At 38.3% G+C, this 21,671-nt stretch overlaps 3 protein-coding genes across 62 annotated transcripts; 1 reads left to right on the top strand and 2 right to left on the bottom strand.

The window, feature by feature from the left end:
- On the top strand, positions 1–3,989 carry LOC137735612 (putative anion transporter 5). The gene is made up of 2 exons (XM_068475058.2): positions 1–350; positions 1,953–3,989. The coding sequence occupies exon 2, from the start codon at positions 2,193–2,195 to the stop codon at positions 3,519–3,521; it is 1,329 nt and encodes a 442-aa protein (XP_068331159.2). The 5' UTR covers positions 1–350; positions 1,953–2,192; the 3' UTR covers positions 3,522–3,989.
- A 1,105-nt stretch (positions 3,990–5,094) lies between these two features.
- Positions 5,095–15,351, bottom strand: LOC137735610 (putative disease resistance RPP13-like protein 1). Of its 50 annotated transcripts, none has more exons than XM_088697503.1 (14): positions 9,423–15,351; positions 9,080–9,250; positions 8,828–8,971; positions 8,298–8,434; positions 8,038–8,160; positions 7,692–7,964; positions 7,271–7,590; positions 6,973–7,088; positions 6,662–6,868; positions 6,493–6,580; positions 6,232–6,401; positions 5,943–6,050; positions 5,758–5,854; positions 5,095–5,633 (listed from the first exon to the last, which is right to left on the bottom strand). In XM_088697503.1, the coding sequence occupies exon 1, from the start codon at positions 13,276–13,278 to the stop codon at positions 9,442–9,444; it is 3,837 nt and encodes a 1,278-aa protein (XP_088553629.1). In that variant the 5' UTR covers positions 13,279–15,351; the 3' UTR covers positions 5,095–5,633; positions 5,758–5,854; positions 5,943–6,050; positions 6,232–6,401; positions 6,493–6,580; positions 6,662–6,868; positions 6,973–7,088; positions 7,271–7,590; positions 7,692–7,964; positions 8,038–8,160; positions 8,298–8,434; positions 8,828–8,971; positions 9,080–9,250; positions 9,423–9,441. The 50 variants fall into 50 exon arrangements, with proteins under 50 accessions (XP_088553629.1, XP_088553640.1, XP_088553631.1 ...); XM_088697514.1 differs by having other exon boundaries at positions 6,515–6,580; positions 7,695–7,964; XM_088697505.1 differs by having other exon boundaries at positions 7,717–7,964.
- A 155-nt stretch (positions 15,352–15,506) lies between these two features.
- Positions 15,507–21,218, bottom strand: LAF3 (Amidohydrolase family). 11 transcript variants are annotated; one of them, XM_088697536.1, is made up of 15 exons: positions 20,897–21,214; positions 20,663–20,814; positions 20,122–20,229; positions 19,225–19,297; positions 18,996–19,102; positions 18,790–18,913; positions 18,283–18,492; positions 17,872–17,957; positions 17,489–17,596; positions 17,094–17,189; positions 16,906–17,004; positions 16,717–16,791; positions 16,305–16,436; positions 16,064–16,179; positions 15,507–15,832 (listed from the first exon to the last, which is right to left on the bottom strand). In XM_088697536.1, the coding sequence occupies exons 1-15, from the start codon at positions 20,967–20,969 to the stop codon at positions 15,811–15,813; spliced, it is 1,581 nt and encodes a 526-aa protein (XP_088553662.1). In that variant the 5' UTR covers positions 20,970–21,214; the 3' UTR covers positions 15,507–15,810. The 11 variants fall into 11 exon arrangements, with proteins under 11 accessions (XP_088553662.1, XP_088553660.1, XP_088553659.1 ...); XM_088697534.1 differs by having other exon boundaries at positions 15,507–15,846; positions 20,122–20,223; positions 20,897–21,210; XM_088697533.1 differs by having other exon boundaries at positions 15,507–15,846; positions 20,897–21,209.
- Positions 21,219–21,671: the final 453 nt, after the last annotated feature.

The raw sequence follows: 21,671 nt of genomic DNA, 5'->3' as shown, positions 1-21,671 counted from the left end.
ATATTGATGGATATTTCTACGAATTTTATATCGATTTCACTAGTATCAATATTTTAAATCTTAATAATACTTCATGATTTTATAACCGTTAGATACAAATTTTTGTTTTTCAAACAAATATTTAACGGTAAAATTACAACTATGAAGAATAATCCAAATTATAAAAAAATTATGCCAGCACACATAATCTTCATACCCAAAAACAAAACCAAAGAATAAAAAAATACTCATAAGAGTCCAAATTTCCAATTTATCTGCCCAGCAGCGACAGTGCAGTGCTTCCGCCGCTCCACGGATCCAGGCGCCGCGTTTCCACCCTCCTCTCCTCTCCTCTCCTGTGCTCTCTAACTGTAAGTCCTCCTCCTCCTCCTCCTTCTTCTACTTCTTCAGATTTCAATACTCCACCGAACCGCTGACCTCACCACCCCCTACTTCTCTTCTTCTCGCCATCTAATTTCAATTTTATTTTTTTGAATCTTAATTTTGGGATTTAAGAATTAGGGATTCAGTTAATTTTCTAAATTAATCGGATTAATGGATTCAATTATTGTCTTATTTCTGTGCTGTGGCTTTGTGATTATCATCAAGTGGACCTTTTGTTTTCAATTGATCTTTGTATGATTTATTGTTTTGAATGGACATTGTGTTGTTGTACTTGATTGTATAGCTGAAGATGTAGAAATACACAGAGAGGTTTTGAATCTGGGTTGGGGCACTGTGAAATGCTTGGAAAATGCTGGATTTCTTCTGGATTTATGCGTTTCAGTTGACCTGGTTTCATTTTAAACTGCACAGCTCGGTTCAATCTAATGGATCCTATTAGCCCCTTATCTCTTCCCCTTATTAAAACCCGCTCGTCATAGAATTTTTGTTCTTTTTAGTGGCCAATGGGTTTTCTCACCAGTGGAAAATGTAGACCCAAATGGGAGAACGAAAGAACCCGAAAGAAAATTCTTTGGATTTTCAATTTAGAGCTTTTTGGGAGTTTTTAGACCAAACTAGGATTTGTCTTCAACTTCAGATTCGGGAAAGTTTCACTTTGGAATATGATCTGTCCTTCCAAATTCTTTTTTGTCAACGTCCTTCCGATCTTCTTCGGGTTCTTAAGATTCTGCATATCTGTTTTTTATGTTTTTGTTTTTGTTTTTTAGGGGTTTGAGGATTTTGATTTTGGAACCTAAAGTTGGTTTTCTCGACATTTTTCTTGTTTCTTTTCATTGATTAAGCACATTAAGTTTGTGTAGATATCTGACTCTGTATTGTTTCACTCTTAACCATTTTTTAGATATGTTTTAGAATCTGCAACTAAATTGTATTGGGTCCAGAATTGCTTCAACTGTGAGGCAGTTTAGCCTTCAGTTTCCACGTTTGATTACCCTATCTCTTATTTAAGGAAATTCACGTTTTTATAGTAGAACTTGCTTGTAGATAAGAAAACAAAGAGTGTTAACCAAATAAATAAAAAAACAAAGAGTCCAATCAGTTATTAAACATAGCATTACAATACGTTAGAGTTGGGAATTAACATAGAATAAATGGCGGCAATACATAAGTAAACCAAAGCACTAAAGTATATGTATTGCCCATTTTGCTGGGGTTTGTTTCCTTGGCTGTAAACGAATACATTTCTCAGTGCAAAGGCTGTTGATTCATTGATGTTTTCTTTTTATACAAAAATTGGTCACCGAACAATAAAAGAATCCCTTGGGTGTGAATCCGTGCATATATTATGGAACTAGTAGAAGTGGCAGTTTCTATAAATTTGGAAAATGCCATAAAAAATGAAGAGGGCTCTGTTGAAATTTCGACTAACAAGTAGTCGATCGCCTAGCTTCACTTTCTTGGAACATGGAAGCCCTTGTACAGTAAACGTTTTTGGTTTTTTATGTATGCTATGTTGTTTGTTTCTGAGCTGCTGCTTTCTTCTTATAACCCACTTTTTCCTCCTGCAGATTACATCAACATATCTAAGCATTGATTTGTGATACTATTGAAGTTGCTGCTTTCCTCTTCTGAACCACTTTTATAAGAAATGTGAGCTGTTAAAAGTCAGCTCACTTAAAGATAGCAGCAGACATAATAGCTACAGTTGATAACATTGACAAAGTTGACTCTTTTAATGAAAATATGAAAAGCTTCTGAAGGCAATTTTGGCAATGTAAAGTACTTGTTAATGTCACAAAAGGTGAGGTATGGGGACGATGAAATTTCCAAAGCGTTATTTAGTCGTCATATTGACCTTCATCTGCACATCTGTTTGCTATATAGAACGTGTTGGGTTTTCAATTGCATACACTTTTGCTGCTGATGCTGTTGGGGTGAATCAAGCAAGTAAAGGCACAATTCTTTCTACATTCTATTATGGATATGCTTGTTCACAGGTGCCTGGAGGCTGGGCAGCCCAGAAAATTGGAGGAAGGAAGGTCCTTCTCCTTTCCTTTGTATTATGGTCAGCGACTTGTGCATTGGTTCCTTTGGACCCCAATCGAGTCTTTGTCATGGTGGTTGCTCGGTTGCTTGTTGGTGTTGCACAAGGTTTTATATTCCCCTCAATTCACACAGTTTTAGCACAGTGGGTTCCACCGCATGAAAGATCCAGATCGGTTTCTCTTACGACTTCTGGTATGTACCTAGGTGCAGCTGCAGGAATGCTTTTTCTTCCAAGCCTTGTAAAGTATAAAGGTCCGCAGGCTGTCTTTCTTGTCGAGGCAGCACTAGGTGCCATGTGGTCTTTGCTTTGGTTCAAGTATGCCAGTGACCCACCTCGCTCAGAACATCCAAAAGCCACAGCTGCTGGTTTTGGCGAATCAGCGTTGCCAATCAACGGAAGTGAAAAGCTGAAACTAGAGAATGGAGGAAGTTCCATCAGAAGTGCGAAAATCCCATGGAAGAAAATTTTACTCAGTTTGCCAGTTTGGGCAATCGTGGTTAATAATTTCACATTCCACTACGCTTTATATGTGTTAATGAACTGGCTGCCGACATACTTTGAATTGGGGCTCCAGCTTAGCCTTCAGGAAATGGGTTCTTCTAAGATGTTGCCGTATCTCAACATGTTTGTTTTCTCAAATATAGGTGGGGTGGTTGCTGATCACTTGGTCACAAAGAGAATCTTGTCTGTGACCAGAACGCGGAAGCTCTTGAACACCATAGGGTTCATAGTTGCTTCTCTTGCACTGATGGCAATTCCCATTTTCAGAACATCTGGTGGAGCTGTCCTCTGCTCTTCTGTGGCTCTGGGTTTCTTGGCGCTTGGGAGAGCTGGTTTCGCAGTAAATCACATGGATGTTGCCCCGAGATATGCAGGCATTGTGATGGGAGTTTCTAACACTGCTGGTACGTTAGCTGGCATTATTGGAGTTGATCTGACCGGCAAACTTCTTGAAGCCGCTAGAAGTGTTGATTCGAGTCTCTCAAGTCCAGAGAGCTGGAGATTGGTGTTCTTCATCCCGGGTTTGCTCTGCATTTTTAGTTCTTTAGTATTTTTGCTGTTCTCAACTGGGGAGAGAATTTTTGACTGACGAGGTAGGGTTTTTTCCATGCAAACCTCCTGCTAGTAGCTCATCGATTGATGTGCACGCGGATTCTTGATATATATAATTGTTCGTAGTTCGGTGATCATTCCTGACAAGGTACTGTAGCATATGATTGTTGCCTTGGGACGGCGTATGAACTTAAGAAAAAAGATCGGTAGCAAAGCGATAGCTGGTCATATGTGGAGATAGATTACAATGAGTTCAACTGTTAAGCTCACTGATTGCTTCCACCATATAATTTATTTCGTGTGTATGAAGGTTAGGTGAAATTAATAAGCCCATATACAATATGAAGTGGTCAGTCTACTCTAGGGTAGAGTACATGTCTTCAAAATATTACATTCTCTCTGTTTTTTCAATGTATTTGCTGAATTTGATTTCATCTCCATACCACCACGACGTTTCATTCGGTTTAATGGAAATGTTGCTTCTTTGTGGAATGTCCACGTTTCATTTTGGTGTTGTTATTGGCACTTCAAATATGTCATCATGCACATTTTTTATAAATTTGGAGTGCAGGATGACTTTTTGAAGTGCCGGGTGACGTTTTAATTCCAAAATCAATTAGCAATAAGGTGAGAGGCTCATCGTCATAAGTTCGAGTATTTTACATTCTCCAACTAAAGTGAGATGTTCTTTTGCATCTTATACCTAGACCCCCACCGTTAGGTACGTGAAATATAGTCTTTAGTTGCATCTTAATAAAATCTACGCAACATTCAATGCTACGTGTGTTTTAGCTGTTAGATTTGATTTTCACAACTGTTAGATCTTTCATATTAATCTCACATTCATTTTTGGTATTACTTAGTGCTACGTACCTGAAGATCAGTGGTATCAGAAATTGCTAAGGAAGCTACTATGTATATTTATTGGTTTGAATAAATTTTGGGGATGATCGTATTCGCGGAATCAAAATTCAATGTACAACCACACCACAATACAAACCATATTTGACCCCAATAATAAACCGAAATTAAAGATATATAGTGCTCTAAAATTTATAAGGTTTGGCAAAATCTACCTATATATCTGTACCATCTCTCACAATTTCCCAACAACTCACTCTTTCCCAAGACCAAGAGACTTTTTTTCAACCTCTTAAGAACGGAGCCAATAACTTAAATATTTTGGTGCTTCAAGAAGCAACCTCTCGACAATCATCGTGGCCACCAGGGTGGGGGGAGGGGGAGGGGGAGGGGTAGGGGGAGGGGTTTGATTTGGAATAGACGTGTTTTGACTAATAGTGCTTTCATTAGAAGCACGTTGGAAAGTTTATGAAGCATGAAATTTTTATTAAAAATTCCAATGCTGCTTTCTAAAAAAGCATCTCACATGTGATTCTCCATAGAACATTTTTTAACTTTTGCTACTCAACGTAGTCAAAAAGTGTCTAGTTGTTAGAAAACACTTTTATAGCTCTTCTTAAATCACTCCCCACCAAGTCCAAAGCTCTAATAAAATCAGTTTTTAAAAAACGCTTATGAACGAAAAAAATGACTCCTGCAAAAGCAATCTCAAACGAACACAAAAAGACCAAACCCAGGGCACTTTGCAATAGTTGGAAAGTTAAACTGGGAGCATATATCAAGAGATGAAGATACATGAAAATTTCATAAGCTGTTAAGAAATAACTATGACAAAGCTCATCCCAACATATCAGGACCACTCTTCCTCAATTCTTTCTGCTCGGAGGCAGCTGTGCCAGTTTCTCAAGACCGCCGCCCCTTCAGATTCGTAGAGAGCGAAATCTGAACTGGGAAACAGCTTTCCCATGTAGGAATGCATACAGAAACCTGGGCAGCCGACTCGTATAGTTGTATGTATACATATTTTCTCGCACATGTATACCCCTTCCTATGTATTTACGAAAAAGAAAAGGAATTTAATGTCTTCTGGGCTAAAAAAGTTTAATTCACCTCAGGACCAAGCTCCATGTTCTCTCGATTGCATTCAGGAGCTTGGGAAACCTGCCCCTTTTTGCCATTGCTATCAAGAGTCTGGGAAACCTGCGCATTTTCGCTATTGCTTTCCAAAGAAGTTTGGGAAAGCTGCAAGTTTTTGGAATGCCTATGCTCCCTCTTGGCCTGTTTTTCCCTGCAAGCCAAGCAAACAGTTGATGCATCAACAACCAGTTCATAAAAAATGGGATTGGCAGGGAGGGGAACTGTCCATATCAGAACATTATTATTAACAATGTAAGACATGTATGTCTGCGTACTTTAGAGCCGGAGAAGAGTGGTATTTGTCTATTGGCTCTTTAGCACTGCAGACGGACTGTTGTTCAACAGATGGAGTCCCATCCCAGGTTCCCAAATCTGTAAAATACTTGGAAAAAAATTATTACATCGAAATAACTCAAAAACTGGAAATCAACTCATTTTGTTTAGAACAGTTGAAACTAACCTTGAAGCAATATATCTTCACCAAAATCACCTTTCGGTTTCCAAAAGCAATGTCCATCAGCATCGACAAGATAAGGCTGTATTCTAACAGCCTCACATATTCCATCGCCTATAAAATAAGTCAAAACAATTTTGGCACAATCATGTTTAACCAGATTTTAATGAACATCCAAAACATGGAAACTTGGAAAAACATCTCAAGTGTTAAGTATTAACAATGGTTTTAACATCAATTACAGAAAGCGAAAAGGGTAATTGAAAGGATAAAGATGTTAGAAATGGGAACTTACTTTCCGGTATCATGGCCATAGCATCGACCACCTCCGTCTGAGCTTGAGCAGCCTTACGTCAGAGTAATGAAACAATGGAGTCCGACTCTGAAATTGGGACAGCACTGCCATTATCTGCAGTGGTTTTCTTAGCCATCTCCTCCAGCAACTTTGCTTGGAAGATCTCTCTCCTGCACATATATGATCGATTTAGTTAAAAACAGAACTCCATGTTGGATCCGAAAGATGCTTGCCTCAAAGATTTCCTTCTTGTCATATGACCTTATTCTTTGCTAGAGCAAACCTTTTACGTTGGACAACTCTTTTATTTTGCTCCTCAATCCATCCCCTCAGCGTCCTGGACAAGGGACTGAAAAGAACTCATCACTCGTAACGGAGTAAGCAGACAACTACAAAGTTATAATCTGCATACTATGTATCTTCTACTTACTTTGCATTAAGAGCCCCATCACAGAGGAAATTCAAAAGCCTAAGATTTTGGGAGAAGCTTAAGGCATCATATCCATCCCCGCCTCCACTAAAACACTCAGAAGGCAACTCCTTCATAATGGGGTCAACCACAGAGACCCTGGATGCGGAGATCAGGTTCTCCAAATCTTGGAACCATGAGCAGTTGGTGCTTGCTTGCTATAGAGATCTAAGAGAAAATAAAGTTGGCGTAAACCATATGAATTATTTTCACCATTACAGCTTACTAAAGTACTTTATGCATAACTATAATACACTAGGCAGAGTTCTTACTCCTGTATGAAGAAGAGCATATAGCTATGAAATCGAACAATGGAGTACTGTCCAGGCCATCCACTTCGTCCACTTCCTCGACGAGATAGTTCTTGAAGAACAGATTCAGCTTGGGACTTTTCAATTTAAAAACACTAGAGTTAAAAGAAACAAGAAAAAAAAAAAAAAAAGAAGAGATTTCAAGTGACTTGGAAGTTCAGGAATGTTTTTAGCACAGAAAAGCGGTGCATAAAATCAATTAAAACAAGATTAGAAAAACATTTAATCAAATATATAATCGAACAAAAGTAAGAATTACCTCGCTAAATGTTTCACAGAACTTCAAAAACTGGAGAGCATTTTCCATATCCTCAGCAGCTAATGGTGCCCTGAGGTAGGGGAAGCTCAAGATCTATCTCTCTGCTCTCAACGCGGCATTCCTTGACCCTGCGACACGCTCTTACAGCCTTGCCCTTGCCCTTGCCCTTGGCATCATTCTCATTCACAGCAGCACCACCATCTCTGCTGCATTACAAGTTTCCATCAACTCGTCCTGCTTTGCTACATCCGAGTACTTCACATCTTCTGATCAAGGACGTTCTCCTTCTCTCATTTGCTACGTGAACCAACACACATTGCCTGCAAAAACTCAAGACCATAAGCCCTCTTAAACAGAACTAAAACCAACCAACAACAATATCAATATGAATTCACAAAGAAAAATCTATAATCAACAGCACCACCATCTCTGCTGCCAAAATCAACCTCTTGAGTCTCAATCCTCGACTTTAAGATGCTTTCTGACTTCCTTGGCATCGACATTCTTATTTCTCATAGCAGCAGCACCATCTCTGCTGCCATTACAAATTTCCACCAACTCTTCCTGCTTTGTTTTCTTAGTTTCCTGCTCATCAGATTTTGGAGATGCATCCAAGTTCATATCATTGCTTCCATCAAGTGATTTCTTCTTCCCTCGTTTTCTTGGTGAACCAACACTGGTTCACACTGGTTTCCTATAAAAAAAAATGGAGGGCATCTTAAACGTCACTAAAACTTCGTTTGAAGCCATAAGTTTTTGTGGCGAACCATCCTTGCTTTCGACATCCATCTCCCTTGTTTCTTCGGCTCATAACATCCCCAATGGCAGAGAAAAATGCTGTAATCTCTCAGTTCCTTTGGATCACTTCCCGAGAATAAGATGCTCATAGGCTGTGACAATAGGCACAATTTCAGATAAAAATAAAAGTGCAGGATCTTTTTCTTTAAGGAGAGTATGAGGACATTGCAACAAAAATTCATGGAAGGTTTGTGGACAATTAATGTAGTGAAAGAAGACAGCGCTTTACCTTCAGATCAATGTGTTCTCCCACTTCATTTCCACATTAAGTTGTGAAAATCCTGTTTCTTCTCATATCCGTTTTGATAGGATGCCAACACAAGTTCTTTCCTTTTTCATACCCCAGCTCAACATATCTGAATGCTCCTAAATTCAATTATGGTGAAATTATAAACGATTGATTGATCTTTAGTAACCAAGCAAATGGATCTTAAAATGAAACCTAATTCGTTCAGCTTCTTAAATAATTCCAACCAATAAATAGATTGAGTTAGCATCAACATATACATGAGCTATTCACTTTATTACGCACACGTTAACAAGTGGACTTTTTCTTTATATTAACGAATATAATCAACGTCTCTCTGCCTATCTCCATCTCTCTTTATCACACTTAGAAAGGGAAAAAAGTATGTTTATGAACTTTTCAGAAACAATTCTGAAGAAACAAAAGTGAAATGGATCTCAATTTTTGTTATCTGCAGTGTTTAACATATGAAATATCGTTCCTGTGAAATGTGTAGTGTAGCAACTACCCACCTGCTCTAGTAACGTAATGTACTGACTTCCAACAAGCGCAAGCATGCAGGCAGTGCTCCAAAGAAACCTGGCCTTCATTTTTGTTTTGTGGTCATCGTCACCCGTTCTCACTGCAACAGCTTTGTATGTACAAAAAGAACATATCTGCACCCACTCGAAGATGGCAGCAACATGAAGAGAAGATGAGAAGGCATATGCTGGTTGTATTGAAAATAAAGCAGTATATGAGTAAAACAACATTCCAAGGGTTACCTATCCAATTGAAGGAGAATCATATTCATGCCACACTGCAGGAGAACCATTCATGGACAATTAATTGATGGACGTTAAAATCATTGGCTTTAGATAATCCAATCTTTACAATTCCAGGTTTGCTATCTGGATTAGCAAAGCCGACAAACACGTCAGTGACATAATTCTGCCCTGAAAGCATAGTTGAATTTCACGGTTAACATTTGACTAATACATAAACCTAAAGATAGATGTAACATATTTACAAAAGCCTTTGGAATAATGCCTTCACATTTTATTTGAGATGAAACTACTACAGAATCTGAATCTTGGCTATGGAATGAAAATGGTGCCATGTACGTACCTCACTTTGACCTGAGATCTCAAATGATGACACTGTTGTTCCGTCCTGTCCAGTCGCCTATCTCGATGCAAGGAATGTGAGCTATCTTGCTCCACTCTTCTCCCGTCTTCTGCTGACACCTCTTCGTCAGAGAAGGGCAATTCTGGATGCTCAGGAAAGAGAGCGATGCCGGAAGACCCTCTTTTGGCAGGAATTTGAGACTATCACACGTTTTCAAGCCGAGCTCTTGAAGACAAGTGAGGTGTTGAAGTCCCTCCAAAGATTTCAGACTTTTCATCCCACCGATATGGAGTTCGGGAAGAGTGGTAGGGAGCAGCTGTTCCTTGAGCAACGTCTCCAACACATCCTCGCTTCTCCCGATAAAAAATTTTCGAAGGGAGACAAGTCGTTGCAAACCCCAGTACTCCACTGAAGGCTTCAGTTTCTCACAACCACCGATTGCAAATGATTGTAGGTTGGGAGGCAAACCCCCTTCTGCAAATGACTCAACATTTGGAAGTTTGCCTATATCCAAATCTCGAAGGGCTGTGAGGGTGTGTAATCGGTCGGGCAATAACTTCAAATTCTCGCATCCATGGACTCTAAAACAAGCCAGTTTGGGAGTGGGCAATACCCCGTGGGGAAAAGAGACCAGATTTGGACAACCATAGATACCGAGAAAGTTGAGATGAGTGAGATTGTCACCAATGGAAAGGGATTCTAGATTTTTAATTCTGCCGATACTAAGAATTGAAAGTTTGGGGAAAACGCCCAGCGGGAAGGACCTCAGTGAATCACAGCTGTCCCACAAATCCAATTGTTGAAGGGATGTCAATTTGGCCATCATCTCATGAGATAGGAATTCTAATCTCCCGCAATGGTGTATACTAACACGTGTCAACGAAGTGGGTAGACCATTTCTCGGGAACGACAAGAGCGATGCGCAGTTATACAGAGTCAAATCTTGAAGACAATTGCTCAAGTGCGGCCGCAAGCACTCTCTGCGACTAAAAAATTGAATCTCAAGTTTGGCAAGCGAGGAGAGCGACTCCGTCTCCAGTAACGACGAGAGACCAGGACATCTAATTATCTTCAGTTTTTGAAGAGATTGTCGCAAGGACTCCGTGTTAACGATGAGAGACCTTTCATGTAGAACCCCGCAGTCGGACACATAAAGTTTTCTCAAGCAAGGAAGATGATCGGGCAAGTTTCCCCTCAGCTTCGGACAATTCTCTAAAGTCAGCTCCTCGAGACGAGGAAAGTCTAGAGATTGACCTCTGCCTGGACAAGGTAGCCATTCCTCCCAGTCCGGCATCCCTATGAACTCTAGCTTCTTGAGAGATTGAAATGGCTGAATTAAAGAAGCTCCATTACCCCTGTAGAACTCAACACCAATACTCTTGACAGATTCCATCCCTCCTATATAGAGCTCTTTGAGAGCGGGTAACCGCCCAACTGGTGGCAACCACAAACAAGTACTACAATAAGTGAGATGCATGACTTGTATGTTGGAGAAGGAAGAGTCTCCCAACCAATCCGGAAAGCTGGTTCCACCATAAAATCTGATGGTCAGCTTCACCAGATTTATAGAAGGTTGTAGGCTTTCAAGTACGTGTCTCTCTTTTATGGAATCATCTACTTCCTCACGACCCCATGCCAACTCTACTTCGTTGAGATCTCTCTTATCCTTCAAATTGGCCCCCAAGGCATCCATAGAATTGACTACATTTTGCAAATTCAAGATAGATAATTTTCCTCGAAGGTGCGACAATTGCCCCAATTCTCCAATGCCACTTGACCCAGTAGATTTCCCCAACACAAAAACAGTCAATGTTCTCAAACTTTTTAAACTACCCATTTGTACCGGCATCTCTTTTACACAAGTTCCACCAATATCAAGGTGACGCAAATTTATCAATTTTCTCATGTCTGCAGGCAATTCAACAAGTGAGGAACAACCGCACAACAATAGAGTTTGCAAATTGTAGAGAGTACACACCGTATCTGGTAACCTTTCAATTGCAGTGTAAGAGAAATCAATGTAGCGCAAGTGCAAGTGTTTACCAATGCTATCAGGTATTCGAGTGATATTTTTATATCTTGACAGTGACAACACCCTTAAACATTTTAGTACTGGTAACAAGTCCTCTAGAACCTTAACACTTACATAGTTCTTATCCCACCACTTGTATGGTCTTAAAGACATGGGAAATAGGGTGCGCAAACACTTAATTTCGTCCAATGGCTTAAACTTTGCAGCAGTATCAAATCTTCCTCTCATATATGACAAATGCCGAACTCGTTTAGGATCATGTGGCTCTCCCTCATCCAACCTAAAACAAAATTTTCCAGACACAGACATAGCCAAGTCGTTAATGAGATCATGCATTGTGAAACTTGATTTCCTAGTTAATGATCTTTGAAGTAGTGATCGTGACAATAGTTCATCAAAGTATCTCTTGCCGACCTCTTCCAATCCTTCACCACTCTTAGCTTCTGGAATTAAACCCAGTGCCATCCAAAGTTGAATTATATTTTCCTTTTCAAATTCACAGTCCTTTGGGAAAATTGAGAAATAAGCAAAGCATTGTTTCAAATAAGTAGGGAGATAATGGTAACTCAATCTTAATGATGGAAGAACACCCTCATCATGCAGTTTCTCCCAAAGTTTGTTGTTCAATATGTGACTCCATTCCTCGTAATCCACATTACAACCTAAGAGACCCCCAAGCGCTTTTGCAGCTAAAGGAAGACCATTGCACTTGCGTGCAATTTGCTTACCAATATCTTCCAAGTCTGGATGCGCACTAGGATTTTTATTTCCAAATGCATGTTTTGCGAGTAACAACCAACAATCTTCAACCGACAAAGGTTTCAAGTCGTGAATAGGAATAGGCACGGTGCGCACTAGGGATGCAACACTTTCGTTTCTCGTTGTTACAATGACCTTACTTCCCCTCGCCCCATAAGTAAAAGGAACCCGTACAAGACCCCAATCACTCTTCGTGTCATTCCAAAGGTCGTCCAACACAAATAGGAACTTTTTCCCCCTCACTTGTTCCCTTAGTTCAACTTGAAGCAAGCTATCTGGAAGACTGCAAGGTTTTGAGCTAATTGATTCAATAAGGGTTTTAGTTACCCTCATAGCATCAAAATCTTCGGAAACACATGCCCAAGCGGTAACATCAAAATGCTCTTTTATTGTGTCGTCGTTGTACAGGACCTGAGCAAGGGTTGTCTTACCAACCCCGCCCATTCCCAATATGGGGATTACTGATACGTCGCTGCTACTCGCATAATCAGATAGCAACGTTGTTTTCAACTTGTCTTGATCTCCAACCCTACCACAAGGACAAAATTCATGCTCAACCAAGAATGTTGTGGGAGCTCTTCGAGAAATTTTCCCCTTAACACCTCCTATAAGACCAAGGAGCTTAATTTGTTTTGCGAGGTGTTCTAACCTTTTGAATAACTCTTGTATCCTACCATTCATGCCTTTTGAATAACCTTTTGAATAAAAAGGATTAAGAGAGGTAGATAGGAAGTTCCACACCTGGGGTTTCTTAGTTGGATATTCAGCTTCCACCTTGGAGCGCAAAGCTTCAGCATCGATCTCATCAAGTAGATCCTCCGCATCAAAGACAGCATGTTTGAGCTCGTCGAGCCAGCTTCCCACAGCAGGGTTGACAATCTGCTTCTCCTCTGCATCATTGAGCACTGCACGAAGGGTCAACAACGTCAGCTTCAGGTTCTCCAAGAGCGAAAGATCAAGCTTTTTCCCCCGAAACAGATCCAAGAACTCGCCGGAACCAATCTTATCGCACATCGTCTGGATGGAAGCAGAGAGGAAAGCCTCTCCAATCAAAGCTCCTGCCATTTTCTTCTTTCTTTCTGGAAACTAGTAATCTGAGAGAAGAGTTTTGTGACGGAAACTGAAGCTTAAACTCTTATGAACTTCACTTTTGTGAGCGGGACGACTAGATATTGTCTTGGTCAATAACTCAGTGGACGAAACACGTCAATAATTGTTTTGTGAGTGGAAAAGTAGAGGGTAAAAAATTGGGTCGGTGGGATGAGGAATCGTTTTCTCTTTCTACTTTGGATAAAGTAATCGTACCGCCGGTGCAATATACGATTGTCCTGTTTTCAAGCAATACAAAATACGTCTAATTGATATTTGTTACGTGGTATTATCAATTTATAAGTTATAAGAGAATTTCTTTTGTTATGAAGTGATTGCATGATATCGTTTAACTAAAAATTGAAATCCAAATAGTTATTAAGCGACCTTAAGTTAATCTCCTTACCAACTAGTTAGGATCTAACATAAAATCTATTATTACTGAACCACAAATAAAAACATATTGTTACTCACTCAAAGTAGAAATAGCATGTTATATACATGAATTTACATTCACAAAAGAGTACATGTTAAAGTATTACAAGCAGATAATAGATGCCTTACAAACTTCGTTGTCGTACATTTTGTCAATTTGTTATATTTTAGTCCCAAGATTAAGAAAATGGGTTATTTTTGATCTATTTCTCTTTATTCTATTCTACTGTTGTCACGAATAATGTACATGAAGCATTATCATGGCTCAGAGTCGTTACCAAGAATATTTCTAACATATAACGTACTGCTCCAACCATCCTCCATCGAAATTAGGTTAAGGCGTATCATCAATTTGTCCACAACATCTTCCAACAACAAAAATAACTCTCCACTCAATATGCAACCTCTACTTAGCCTCTTTAACGAAAATATTCTCAAGTTAATATCTTATCGACACAATATTGATTGTCGCACATCACCTGGATGGAAGCAGAGAGAAAAGCCTCTCCAATCAAAGCTCCTGCCATTTTTTTCCTTCTTTCTGGAAACTAGTAATCTTAGAGAAGAGTTTTGTGATGGAAACTGAAGCTTAAACTCTTATGAACTTCACTTTTGTGAGCTGGACGACTAGATATTGTCTTGGTCAATAATTCAGTGGACCACACACGCTCAATAATTATGAGAAAATTGATGGTCGTGCTTTGTTTTGTGAGTGGAAAAGTAGAGGCTAAATTATTGTGTCGGTGGGATGAGGAAACATTTTTTCTTTCTACTTTGGATAAAAGTGAATCGTACCGCCGGTGCAATAGACAATTGTCCTGTTTTCAAAGAATACAGTATACGTTTAATTGATATTTGTCACGTGGTGTTACCGATTTATAAGTCATAAGAGAATATTTCTCATTTGGGAGTAAATGCATGATACCGTTTAACTAAAAACTGAAATCCAAATAGTTACTAAGCGACCTTAAGTTTCTCTCCTAACCGACTAGTGAGGATACATAAAATCTATTATTACAAAACCACAAATAAAGTAACATTTTGTTACTCAATCAAAATAGAAATAGCATGTTATATACATGAATTTACATCTACAAAAGAGTACATGTTAACGTATTACAAGCAGATAATAGATGCCTTACGAACTCCGATGTCGTACATTTTGCCGGTTTGTCATATATTAGTCCCAAAATTAAGAAAATAGGTTATTTTTATCTATTTCTTTTTATTTTATTCTACTGTTGTCACCAATAACGTACATGAAGCACTACCATAGCTCATAGTTGTTACCAAGAATATTTCTAACATATGACGGATTGCTTCAACCATCCCCCATCAAAATTAGGTTAAGGCGTATCATCAATTTTTCTACAACATCTTCCAACAACAAAAATAACTCTCCACTCAATATGCAACCTCTACTTGACGTCTTTGATGAAAATATTCTCAAGTTAATATCTTATCGACACAATATTGATTAAAGTATTGACACAATATGAAAGGCATTTTCGTTAAAGATGACTAATAGAAATTGCATTTTGAGAGCAGAGATAATTGGTGTATTTGTGAAAAGTCTAGTAAGCCCAATTTTCCTTTAATGAATTCGGGATGGCAATAGAATCACCTTTTTTTCCGCAATAGAGATGTGGTAGATGTGGGTTAGGCCAATTGGCCAAGTAATGCGTCTGCCTTTTTACAATCCAGTTCGCATCCTTCTCACCAGACTACAGTAGTTTAAAATATCACATGTCGAAAATGGGAGTGGAGAGTGTTGAACTTGGTATCTTTCAATATATTAGAAAGATAAATGTCACTAAATTAATGACTACTTGGTAAACAAATGCATATCTTTAATCGCACCATACTTTGCAAACACCTGTTGTCCTTCACAAACTATATCTTCTGCACACTTACGACCTAAAATGTTGGCGCTTTTAAGGATAGGCCTGTACGCCACCAACATATGTTGCTTCAACTGATGCAGATTCTTCAGCTACAGCATCATCCCACGAATCCGTAGACAGTATGACAAAGTCTGCCAGTTTTCCGAGCGACAGAGATCCCAAATCACTGTCAAGAAAGCATGCACGAGCTGCTGAAATAGTGTACCTGTCATGATTGTTAATGTATCAGGTGGAACTATAATACAGCGGCAAGTATGAGAGATGGTACAAAACAACGTTGATCGGTTGGATGACACATTCTTAGTGACTCTGGTCTGGGACACCGATCAAGAAGAAACACGAATAACCTAAATAGCAGTCTTAAGGAAATTGTGTCAACAAATAATGAAATCTAAAGGATCAAATGATTCAGTGTCGCATACCCCTTCAATGCCTCATTCAGAGAAAGTCTTTCAGTGGGAATCCATGCAGTATCCCAACCAGGGGGAATCCTTTTCATTGCTGTCTTAATACCACCTAAAGGATTAATATCCGAGACCTGCAAGAACAGCAACAATCTAAAACTACACAAAGTTTCACACACTAAACATAAAGTGCATCAGAGAGCCTCCCGTATAATTACGTACATGTGAAAAATATATCTGCAAGAGTCATTACACTTACCGGAAAATCAGAACCAAGTGCCAATTGTCCATTGCCAGCCAAGAGTGACTTGAATAAGTAGGATCCCTTGTGAGCCCTGTCTATCCCAAGTTTCTTTGTCGCAGATTCAGCATCATCTAATAGGTGCTCTGGCTGTGGAGAATTGAAGTTTGAGTTTTAGAATGAAACTTATTCACAGCAACAACGGAGTAACGATAATCACTCAAAGGTTTGAAAACTATTAAGACCAAAGGGGCAAAAAATAGCAATAAAATGAAAGAAGAAAATGGAACTCATCCACTCAAGACCTTTTTTCAAAAAACTATTTTATTAAGTAGATTACTCTTTAAACCAGAAAGTGATGCAAATGTCAATGTGAAATTACAGTAACATGTGATCCCACAGCATACAAAGGATAATAGTGTGATCAAACCTGTACTGAAGCAACAATCCCGAGTTCACCAAATCGGGCTGGTGTCTCAGGTGCTAGATGTTGGACATGCTCAATCTGAAAGCAATTTTTTCTCCAGTCAAGCAAGACATAATAAAATTTTGAAAAGGAAAAAGTTTGCGAAGCATATGCTACATTTGAACAATCAACGTTCAGAGAAAATATTTTTACCCTGAATCTTCGATCCCTTACTCCATTTGTTGAAAACACTGACTCATACATGTTAAGGATCAAATCATTTGCTTTATCACCTATAGCATGAATAGCAACCTGAACACAACATAAAACAAATTTTAGAAGTACGATTTCATTTACATCTTGTAGAGAGTTGAGACATTTCAAAAGAGATGAGACCACACCTGCAGGCCAACTTTATCTGAAGCCAAGGTCAGGTTGAAGAGACTTTCATTATCCGTCACTTGCAAGCCGTAATTATGAGGCTCATCAGCATATGGCTACAGAATTTAAAAGAAATCTATCAAGAAGATAATATATTGAATGTGGAAATAAAAAAAGTTGCTTGATATGATGATGCAAGGGTATGAGGTGAATTAGATAAGCTCACTACAACGAATTCTTATCTTCCTAACAACATTTCCCCTGCCTTAACAGCAATAGCATGAGAAAGAAGAATAAATATGAGACAAAGACAATATATAAAAAATAAATGGAAGTGGCCAAAGTCAACGGATTTCAAATTTATATGCTAAATTTACTAAAAGAAGTGAAGATGCAAAAGTACCGAGGTCTTCACCTCATAAAACAGTGCACTATTTGAACCCAGTGAGCCATCAGCAAAAGCTTTAACACCGCCCAAGTAAATCCATTGGCTCAGAGTACGTCCAACTTTGTTAACAAGGTGCTGAAAAGGAAAACAAAACTCTAAGACAGACAATAAACGACACAAAAATTAAAACATTCAGTGAAGTTAATAACTAGGTTGGTTGGATATAAAAAACAAATATTCTAGAAAGTAAGTTGTCCAATGCAAAATTCCCCATAGTGACATCTCCTAGTGGTCAAACAAATGTCAAGAGACTTCATTTCAAAAGTAACCAAATGTCAAGAGACTTCATTTCAAAAATAAATTATTACGTAAGATTAGACCCCAAAGAAGTAACCGATAAGAAGTCATACATGTAACCGTGACCAAGTCTCCAAGGGAAAAAATAAGCAGACCCTGATCACCATCTTCCCTGAAGAATCAGCCCATTGGTAAACATCTGCCAAAAGTAACCAAATGAGAAAACAAGTAAACAAGCATCTGAAGCAGCATGACTAATTAAAATCTTAATATATATGGCCAAAAAAAAAAATAGCATGTTGATGTTCCATGGATGTAATAGAGTTGTAAACAGTCGTCTGACTGAACACTAATCATTTTTACAATATCACCTTAAGAACTGCATTAAACTTTTGTTGTCAGTATGTTAATGTTGATAGCGATTCCTTTACATGACCAAAAAGTCATGTGAACCGACTTACTAGAATAATAATGTTTCGACTCAAAGGACATGCAAATAAACCCTTAAGAAACTTAACAGAAACCTGAAAAATCTTCCCAGGATTGCTTTACTGATGCCCCAGGAAAGTATCTACCAAAATCAACAACTGTTGTTACACCCCTCATCAAGGCATGATTGCTGGCTCTAAGCATAGCTTCCCTCCGCTCCTCTACTGATACCTCTGGAATGGACGGAAGGAGAAGCTTCATTGCTGAATCAATCAACAGTCCAGTAGGTTCTGCAGAACAATGAGCTGGAACATAAGTAACTTATCACTCTAGATGTTACTTATCTAAAGATCTAAGGATACTGAAAATAGATGAAAATGATTTGATTGTGTTAAAAAATTTGAACTTTTGTCGAATATGTCAAGGATACTATTGGTACAGCAGTATCACAAGTGTCATGTCAACAAATACCCAACGCCCTAAATATTGAAAGAATTGTATGCCGTTTCCCTTGCCTATTGGTATATCCAAGGAATTGCAAAGATTCAGGATGGCCCAACTGAAAGCATCTAAGACATAAAAAAAAGGAAGTTAAATAATACCTCCGCTGGTTGTTTTCATAATAGTTCCACCAATTGGATCTTCTGATGAATTTGTAATGCCAGCTAACTTAAGTGCCACTGAATTAGCCAAGCCCATATGGCCATCCATCCTTGATAGCCAAACCTGTCAACGAGGTATACAAATGACATTAAAACACCTACTATGATAACTATCAAAGCACCAAACTTTTATTTATAAGACTTACAGGATTGTAAGGTGTAATATTGTCAATCCAAGAAGCCGCTGGAAATTCCCCTCCCCAAAAATCATTGTTCCATCCACCACCCAAAATCCAAGAACCTTGTTTTGCGTCTGATTTTTTCATTTTTTATTCTATCAACGATGAGGTTTCGCAAGATTCTAGGCAATTTGAAAAACATTATACTATTTTAAAAAGACAAAAAACAACACAGCATAAAAGGCAGGGAACTGACTTCTCACTGCTTCTTTGACCCTCTTCAGAAATTCCTCTTTTTGACTTATGCCTCGTAGTTCCACGCGCCCCATCTGTTGTCCATTGGCAACATTTCAAATGCACATACAGAAACTTGAATAAGAAGGAAAATAGACAAATAAGAAATCATTTGGTTATTGTACAAAGTTTATATTACAAAAATTATGGGAAAAGCATAGTTGGAAAACACAGTTTGAAGACTCGTGAAGGATAGAAGTTGTTGAAAGAAAGTTCCAGACAATATAGTTTATAGATATGTTTAAACTTTCACATAAATGAACGCACACGCACGCTAACACAGTGGAATATCCAATAAATCAATTCACAAACCTGAGAGAAGTAAAAAGTTCCAATAACAAACACTACAACATGTTTTGAATGGAAGATACATAATGAAAGGAATTCTAGCCTCTTGAATGCTCAATTTTTCAAGGCTTATGCTTTCAATTGAGTTTAAATAGTGGTTTTGCATATTTAGATTGCGTAAGTAGAAACTAAAAACACAAACAATATATGCATTGGACCCAAGCACACAGAACTTTACATTTCCCATTAGGAAGGGAAAATACAAGCGTAAGACAAGTAGAGTCACAAAATCACTTGTTTCTTAAGCTAGATGTGCTTTTTTTAATTAATGTCCTTTTCTCTACTATTTATGGCGGATTACTTGCCCACTTTACTGTATAGTTTCTTATTTTAAGTTGTATGTGGATGTCACATCCACATCTTTGTACATAACTTTTGGTTGTAATAAAGCATGTTTCTTCTCAAAAACAAAAAACACAAAGGTTTCCTTACAGAGAGTATTTCTCAAGGAAAAAAGGAGCACATAACACTCAGACCAAACTCAATTTTAAATTTGACACTTCTGCCGTACCTGGAGTCCACCGAAAATGAGATGGACGTGAGAATCAATAAATCCAGGGACGACAATTTTTCCCATAAGATCGAGCTCCTTAGTCCAATATCCAACTATATCCTGCATCTGAGAAGGTTATATTCAAAACTCACTGAACTTGGTACTTTTGTTTAGAAACTAAGCTCATATAATGTAAAGAAAAAGGTTATGGGATTTGCAATATAAGTAGTTAATAAAAGGCCATAAAAAATACAATACCTAAATGCTACTTAGACATACGACCACATTGCCGTACAGCAGTGGTCCCCACCTGTACTAAATTTAGACCGGTGCTCAACAATGTGGTCGGCTTTATGTCTAAGTAGCATTGTTGTTATGAAATTGAACAAAAAGAATGAAGTGGTAAAAAATAACAACAATAATATCAATCAAGCTGTTCGCCCTATTGCACCTAAGTTCGAATCCTCTCACCATAAATTAGACTATTTTATATTATTTGTTTTGCAAAATTTGTAAAAATTAAAATTTAAAAAAAAAAAAATTGTGAAACATGGTGAACCTGGACGGAGGAGTAGTTGCCAAGACGAAGAACCCTTCCGTTGCGAACAGCCATGGAATCGGCGAAAGGGAGAGACTCGTCGCTCGTGTATATCTTGGCATTTCTCACCACCAGGTCCGCCACCGGAGACCTCCACAAACTCCACCGCCACTCTGCAATAAAATTCAAGTATTAAAACTGAAAATTAAAGAAAAAAAATGGTGAAAATTGAAAGAGTGGGAGCAGGAGTGTTACGGTGGTCGGGATTGAGAACGAGAACGGCGACGACGAGAGCGACGGAAGCAGAGACGAGTACGAGGAATTTCATTTTCTGTTCTGAACTTGGCAGAGCTGGAGGAAGAGACAAAACTGAGTCTCTTCAGTCTTCACTTCAGAGTCTAGTCCAGTTCGGCTTAAGGAGGCAAAGTTGCCAACAAACGGCGGAAAAAAAAACAAAAACGACATAGCCACAGCCACACGTGACGCCGAATTGGGGAAATGAGGAAACTAAGCAATTTTTACTTAGAGAGCTGTTTTGTTACCATAAAGAGTAACTAGCATTTACCTATATTTTGTGTATATGAACATATTTTTTTAGAAAATGAGAAGGAGAAAGCGAGAGAGAGAATGTGGACGAGAGTGGGAGGTTTTTGTTTTTGGTTTATTTTTTTTAATATTAGAGATATTTTAACATCAAATGTAGATGAAGCTTCAATAAAAAACAATAAAATTTAAACCTGTGAAATTACATTATTACCCATCATTTTTTTTTTTGTGATAAAATACTAAATTGTTTTTTCACCCTTTTTTGGTTGACAAAGAAGATTTCATTAATTAATAGAGATTATTTATGTGCAACTTTATAAGTTTTGCATTGTTATGTCAATTATTATTCGCAAATATATATTTTTATTTGTTTTATTTTATTTTATTCTTCACGCCGTATTATTGCTTTTAATTTCTGTAAAAAATTTCAATCACTCACGTTGCGCCACCAATGGCAAAGTCGGAATTTTATGTGTGTGAGGCC

Source organism: Pyrus communis, chromosome 7 (assembly GCF_041283825.1).
Source record: "Pyrus communis isolate YQ-2024b chromosome 7, ASM4128382v1, whole genome shotgun sequence".
In the NCBI taxonomy this organism is placed as follows: domain Eukaryota; kingdom Viridiplantae; phylum Streptophyta; class Magnoliopsida; order Rosales; family Rosaceae; genus Pyrus; species Pyrus communis.
Note: the sequence above shows the minus strand (reverse complement) of the source record. Positions and strands in the feature narration are given on the sequence as shown.